The 7,347-nt window shown below is 44.8% G+C and overlaps 1 protein-coding gene across 1 annotated transcript; it reads right to left on the bottom strand.

Annotated features, from left to right (window-relative positions):
- Nucleotides 1-1,677: 1,677 nt before the first annotated feature.
- Nucleotides 1,678-7,209, bottom strand: Cyp318a1 (Cytochrome P450 318a1). Its single transcript, XM_089474416.1, has 7 exons — nucleotides 6,867-7,209; nucleotides 6,559-6,750; nucleotides 6,274-6,474; nucleotides 4,100-4,169; nucleotides 3,694-3,994; nucleotides 2,266-2,770; nucleotides 1,678-2,162 (listed from the first exon to the last, which is right to left on the bottom strand). The coding sequence occupies exons 1-7, from the start codon at nucleotides 7,030-7,032 to the stop codon at nucleotides 1,990-1,992; spliced, it is 1,608 nt and encodes a 535-aa protein (XP_089330542.1). The 5' UTR covers nucleotides 7,033-7,209; the 3' UTR covers nucleotides 1,678-1,989.
- Between the last annotated feature and the right edge of the window lie 138 nt (nucleotides 7,210-7,347).

Below are 7,347 nucleotides of genomic sequence, written 5' to 3'. Positions count from 1 at the left end.
ACGCAAAGCACACAAATTCAAATAGCAGGGAAATTTACGCAAGGGATTTTCTCGTCAAAGTGCCCTTGTGCTGTCAAGTCGAGCTGTTTACACTAGCAACCCAGACAGTTGACACTTGACGAGTCATTTACAACAAATATACAAAAAGTTATATATTTATATAAAAAAAATATATATTTAAAAATATATAACAAGCGGGATCGATCAAACCAACAGCAGGAAGAAGCAGCAATTTGGAGGCAGCAGCAAACATCGAACATACCTGCACGAATCATACAAGCATACACATTGAACACATATCGTGAGAAAGATGTCGATACCGAGCCGACAGGGCCTCATATTGGATACGCTCAAGCACAAGATCCAGTTGGCCAAGAATGATCTGGACCGCTATAAGGAGGACTACAGCCGCTGCCAGGCGATGCTGCAGCGCGAGGTAAATCGTCGCAGCCAATTGGAGGAGAGCTTCATGGAGCTGCAGCACCGCAACGTGCAGCTGGAGGATGAGCTGAAGCTGGCCCTGAATCATGCCGCCAGCCATCAGCTGATGGTGCAGGAGGCGCGCGACGCCCTCAACGAGAGCGATCGGCTGCGCAAGGCGCTGGAGCAGCGCGACCAGCTGCAGTCGGAGAAGATCGAGCTGCTCGTCTGGGAGCTGTCCAAGATGGAGCGCCAGGCGAAGGAGGCCGACCGCACGGCCCAGCAAAACGGCCAGCGTGCCGAGCAGCTCAGCCGCCGTCTGACGCGCAGCGAACAGCAGCTGGAGGCGAGCCGGGCCAGCCAGGCGCTGCTGCAGTCCGAGCTGGACGCGGCCGCCCAGAACTTGCACTGCGTGGAGCGGGCATTCGAGCACTCGTCCCAGCAGATGCAGAACTACGATCGCCAGGTGGCCAAGCTGAAGCAGCAGCTTCAGGAGAGCGAACGGCGCGCTGAGCTGGCCGAGCTGAATGCCGAGCAGCTGCAGCTCACCTCCGTCAAGCTGGAGCGGCGTCTCGAGGAGCGCTTCGATCATCGCTTGCGCCAGAAGCTAAACAATCTGGACCTGCAGCTCGTTGCCAAAGAACATGCTTAAATTCGAGCTCCCCAACGCACACACACACACACACACACATTCACACGCACGTCTCGTCCCCAAATTCTACAAGTTTAGTTTAGCACTCGACTATCGCTTCGATAATATGTTTTACGATATATTTTAGGTTTTACAACAATCAAACATTTCAACAAAAAAAAAAAAAGAAAACGAAAAAAAAAAAGAATATATAAAAAATTCAAAAAGTACGCCAAAGAGACTTTTTTCCATACTCTAGATAATCTTAAGCTCAGACATCAACTACTTTCGCTAAGCTAATAAGCCAAATCGAACAATCGATATTATCAATTTATCGATCAATCATATTCAAAATTTACTTTAGATTTCAGCTTCGTTAAAAAGCTCCGTGTTGAAAGAGTTATTTAAGAATTATCTGCTATCTATAGGACTTTTTGAGAGCTCATCTCACTTACTATTTGCGAAGTTGAAGCAAATCGAAGCTGCTTAAATTAAAACTGAAATTCTTTAAATACTTTGAAGTATTCCAAAAGTTTCTGCATTAATTAAAGTTGTTCAGTTGAAAATAATTGAAATTATTTAAGAGCCGAATATTGTAAAAAAAATTAAATAGATTATAAATTCATAGAAAACAAAATTGTTGTTACATATTAAAAATAGTTCAATATCTTCTTATATTTTCTTTAAAAAAAAAAATAAAATAAAATAATATAAAAGCAAATAGAAAATGGTTTTCTTAACAATTGTCGCCATGCAATATTTGATTGTTAAGTAACTACATCTAAGCTTATATAAGAAATATTTAAAATATAAAAAAAAAATATATATAAGAAACATATATAATGGTAAAAAATAAAGCAAATGGAGTTGGCTTCCCGCTTGCTGCCCCACAATTGATATGCGCTGGAATATGGAGTATTAGCTTATTGAACTATGAACTATGAACTCTTTCGTGGCTGTATTTGGAAGAGTATCTGGTCGGCGTTGCGGAACTTCAGCGAAATGCCCTCGACGAACTGCAGCTCCTCCAGTTGCTGATCGCTGCTGAAATCGAAGTTGGCTATCAGCTTGACCAGGAAGACCTTCATGATGAAGAAGCTATAGCGACGACCTGGCGAATATATAAAAACATTAATAATAGTAATGATAATAATAATAAATAAATATAATTTAGGAATATCTCATTGCAATCAGATCTGATAAGATCTCTTTACCTATGCAGGTGCGCAGACCCTTGGAGAAGGGCAGAAAGCTATAGGAATGCCGGCGTGTCGGGGTGTACTTGGACTGGCCGTGCAGCACTTGCTCCTGCTCCAGTTCCTCCTCCTTCTGCAGCAGCTCCTGCTGCTGTTGCAGAAAGCGCTGTGGCTCGAACTGGGTCGCCCTCTCGCCCCACCAGGCGGTGTCACGCTGCATGCTGAACGTGTCCAGCACAATGATCGTGTTCTGCGGCACGATGGCATCGCGGCCCGCCAGCTGAAAGTCACGACTCACGTGCCGCAGATTCATCGGCACCGTCGCCAGCAGACGCAGCGCCTCGTTCACAAATGCATCCAGGTAGCGCAGCTGCTGCAGGTGCTCCACGCTCACGTAGCTGACGTCGTTGCCATGCGGCATCACGCTCTCGATCTCCGCACGCAGGCGCTGCTGGCAGTCGCCCTTGTGCGTGGCCAGGCAGAGCAGCGCGATCATAATGCTATTGGAGACGGTCTCAAAGGACTGCAAGGAGAAGAAAGAGAGCAGAGCGAGCATAAGAAAGAGAGAGAGAGAAAGAGATAAAGATCTAAATAATGAAAGAGATTTAAGATACAACTTTATAAATTTAAAGCTTTCGATTTCGTATACCCTATATTGATATATAATATTAAAGTATGTATAGAAGACGAAATAGTACACAGATAAGAAGGAGATGGAGAAGGAGGGGAACGATAGAGAGTCGGATAAAGATGGAGAGAAACATATATAGAGAAGGTGAGAGACAGATACACCAAAAAGGGAGAGAGAGAGAAAGAAGGTGCAACTGAAAGAGAGAAAGGGAGTTATATGTGCATACATGAACATTTAGATGAAGAGAAAGAGAGAGAGAGAGAGAGACAGAGAGAGAGAGAGAAGAAGGTTTTATAAATACGAAAAAATTATTATAGTAAAAGAGTGAAAAACAGACAGAAATATAAATAGATATTGGTGATGGATCAGCATGAGAATGAAAATTTGAGCCATAAGCTGAGATACCCAATTTGTTCTATACAGGGTATATTCTATTCTACACTACATGCAAAATATGAAATAAATTAATATAAAACAAGAATATTTATACTTTGTGAGGTCGAAAATACAGATAGTATTAGAAGATGGTCCAACTCGAGCTCAGCTCAGATTGGATCTATGCGTGTTTGGGCATGCAATTTGTTTTAAATTGAAAACTAGATTTTGGAATTGCCAATTAGTGGTAATTAGTGGTAGGCAAACATGATCGCATAGCAACTGAATAGATAAGCTGCAGTTCGCTGAAATCGCCATTCATAATTCTTCGTTAGCAGAGCAGGAATTGGGGCGGGGTTACGGTATTCGGGCTTTGGGTTTCGGGTCCATCAATTCATAAGCGAAAACCTTAATGGGACTCGTTAACGCCGGCCACTTACCACCAGGACCATGGACTGGGCCTCATCCTCGATGTCCTGCAGGGTGAGCTCACCGTTGGCGGCCAGCTGAAACATTTGCTCGATGAAGATGCGACGCTGCCAGGGCGCATCCTCCCCGTTGTCGAGGGCGTTGCGTAGCTGCCAATTGCGATGCTTGCGCTGCACGATTTCTGCCACAAAGTCGACGAGCAGCTGGTTGCATGCCGCGGCCTCCGCGTACAGCTGCGGCTCCAAAAGCCGATGCAGTAAATCGATTTGCAGCCAGGGCTTGACAATTTTAATAGCCGAGATTTCAAGTAGCCTATTAAAAGGAGGGCCGCAGGGAGAGTGAGAAAGAGAGACAGAGAGAGAGAGAGAGAAATTAGTGTGAGCTGATTGAGCTGCTGGCACTGGCGGCCTCGCTCACCTTTTGTAGGTGGTGGCGATGTGTGCATCATCCGCCTGCGTGAAATTCGTCGGCGTTCCCATAATGGTGACTGCAATAAAAGTTAACGAGGTGTTAAGCCACAGACAGAGACAGCGATAGCAGGAGACGGAGAGAGAGAGTGAGTGAGTGAGTGAGTGAGAGGGAGGCGGCGACAGCATGTGTGACATTCAAATATTTCCAGGTGACAGCAGCCAAGGCATAAGCCATAATTCGTGCTCAGCCTTTGAGCTCCTTTTGCTCAGCTCAGCTGCCAATCTGGCTGCCTGTTTGCCCTCCCCCCTCCCTAGCCAGCTGCTAATGGGCAGCGCTAACTGTTTTAGCCCAGCAAATTCTCAATTCTCATGTAATTGCATTTGGCCTTCAAATTGCTGCCGAGGCGCCAAAGCCTCGCGGCTAGAGGTGTCCCAGCTAACGGTATTTGCTAATGGAATATGTCACTTCAAATAGCTGGCAAAGGATCAAAGCGAATTATTGTGGCGCCAAGCCGTTGCCAAGCCACAACAATTTTACATTTGCTCACTGAATTTCTGCTCATAATTGCGAAAAAAAAAAACTGAGCTAAATGAATAATCTATCAAAGCTGTTCAGACTTAAACTTATGAAATGTGAATTTACTGGGCTTAGTTGACAGTTAGTTGACTACAAATTGAGTTACAATAGGCTAGGTCTATGTCTTCTCAGAGATCTAGAGAGATGACAAAAACCAACACCAAGTAACTTCCAGGCTACCCAGATAACTCTTAGAGATACTGAGGAATTTTGGAGCCTGACTAGTGTACTCTTACCTACATTACAGGGTGTCTTTGAAATGGGCCTAGCTACTTTTACTTTTTATAGGGTATGCCTAAATCCTTCTATGACACTCTAACTATTTATAGGATATCGTCGTTCTACTCACCCTTATGTGATATACAGAGTATTTTCTAGTTATTCTATAGTAAAGTTTGTTATTATAGACTATCTCATTTTCGAGCTAAAACATTTATATTATTATACGATATCTTCCAATCGCTCTGGACTACATTCTTGGCATCTCATATTCGAGCTAAAAACACTCTACAGGATATCTTCCAGTCGATCTAGAAGTCTGTTTCTTATTATAGGATATCCCAGCTCAACGCAATATAAATATTCACTCGAATCTGTTGTTTATTATAGAGTATAGATATATGCCACTTCTACTTCTCACCTACTTGTTGTAGGATAGCTCACAGTATAACTAAGGCTATTTCATAGACTAGTTACACTTACTATAAAATATTTCAGTATAGTCTTTCTTTCTTTCTCTGTACTCGCACTCTTTTAATATAATATGTTTAAGCTTTCTTGCTTTTTATAGGGTGTTTCGTAGTCAAGCTACAGTACTCTTATATGCGACGTCTTATAGACCAAATAGAATAAACTGACAAATCGTGGCGACGTCTACAACCGACTAGAGTAATTTAGATTCGTATAGGGTATCTCCAAAGCAGACTAGATTACTTTCACTTTGCATAGGGTAGAATGCTTTGCCTCACTGAAGTGTATCGTTAATTAGCGCCCCCAGTAGTTAGACCTCACATATAGGGTATCAGTAAGATAAACTATCTATATTTTATAATTATATATTTATAAGGATGTTAGCTATAATCGAGCAAGGTAGCTGGTTCCTCTATAGGGTATCTCTTGACAAACTGCAACACCTTAACCAATCATCAGATATCTCCCCACAAAAGACCTCCCCACTGATAGGGTATACATCCAAACACCCCATCGAAGTGAGCATTTGGAAATCTCTTATGCCGAATGCATACCGAATCATAGCAGATTTTCGTGCTAATGCAGACGCATTCAACGGCCAATCGACTGGTTTCTGCATAAGGCTAATCATAATTTATCGGCATATCGATGCCCCGGCACGCCCCCGCAGCGCTTCTTGCTTGCAGCTAAGACTCGCTGCTGACCCTCGAGTCTATGTGGCTCTGTCTCAATGGGTTCCGCGTACGTGCGTTGCATGGAAACTGGACAAACGTGTCGCAGTCGCCGTCGCCGTCGTCGTTGTTGTCGCCATCAACACTCGGAATGTTTTTACTTTTACTAACTGCGCTGGGGATTGGGCTAAGCGATTCGTGTTCATGCATGTGCGTGCGTGTGCGTGTGCGTGTGCTACTCACGGCAGGATACCTCCAAAACGGCGCGACTGAGCATATCCTCGGCATCCTTGAACCGCACCGCCGAGCCGTGCAGATGCGGCTGTGTGGCAAACTGTTCCAACAGCTGATTGCCCACCGAGTTGAACACATCGAAGAAGCTGATGACAATATTATGATTGAAGGCGGGATTCAGCTGCTTGCGGCGCAGCTTCCACTTCTGACCTGCAGCCAAAGGGAAACCACATGAAAATGGCAAATGGCGGAGGAGGAGGGGGAGGAGGAGGAGGAGTTCCTCCTGTTGCTTACCTCGCGCATGCAGCAGGCCACGTCGCGCAAAGAAACCCTCCTGCATGAAGGTCTTGTCCAGACACTCGGGCGCATTCAAGACGCACTCCATGCCCGCCGGATCGTCAATGTAGAGCAGCGCGCGTGTGCCAATCAGGATGGCCAGCGGTCGCTGGAAGAGCACACGCAGACGCGTCACCTTGTCCAGAATGCCTGAAAGAGAGAGAGAGAGAGAGAGAGGGAGAGAGGGAGAGAGGGAGAGAGAGAAAGAGAGGGAGAGACAGTTGGGTCTATCAGTCCGCTTTGGATCTGTGGTCAAGCTACTCAACTGTTTGGATGCAAATTGATGCAGATCAGAAACCAGAGCACCGGCTGCTGTGCCACGCCCCGCCAGCCGTTCAGCTGCCAAATGAGGCGCCAGCATTTGCGTTGCTGCCAGCCCAAAAGCAGCGCCAGAAGCGTGCCACAGACCCATAGAGCGACATGTAAATGCATTGTTGTTGTTGTTGTAGTTGCTGTTGTTGCTGTTCTCTAATGCGGTGCTTTATAGGCAGCGCACAGCGTTTCACTTTGGTTCGGAACCCAACTCCCGACTCCGATTCCGGTTTTAATATTTGATTTTTGATTGTTTTGATATTTTGTTTTCTTGTTCGATCCGTTCGCTTGGCCAGCGCAAACGCAACTAAACAAAAATTCGCTTGATCGAGCATGGCCCAATAGACAATAAAGAAATTCAATTTTGTTTTTCTAGCTTATTATTAATTTTTTTTTTTTTAATTACCTTTCAATGCACATTTGGCTACCGCTTAG

The sequence above is a fragment of the Drosophila arizonae genome, chromosome X, assembly GCF_054131065.1.
Source record: "Drosophila arizonae isolate 15081-1271.41 chromosome X, UAZ_ARI_1.0, whole genome shotgun sequence".
Classification (NCBI taxonomy): domain Eukaryota; kingdom Metazoa; phylum Arthropoda; class Insecta; order Diptera; family Drosophilidae; genus Drosophila; species Drosophila arizonae.
Note: the sequence above shows the minus strand (reverse complement) of the source record. Positions and strands in the feature narration are given on the sequence as shown.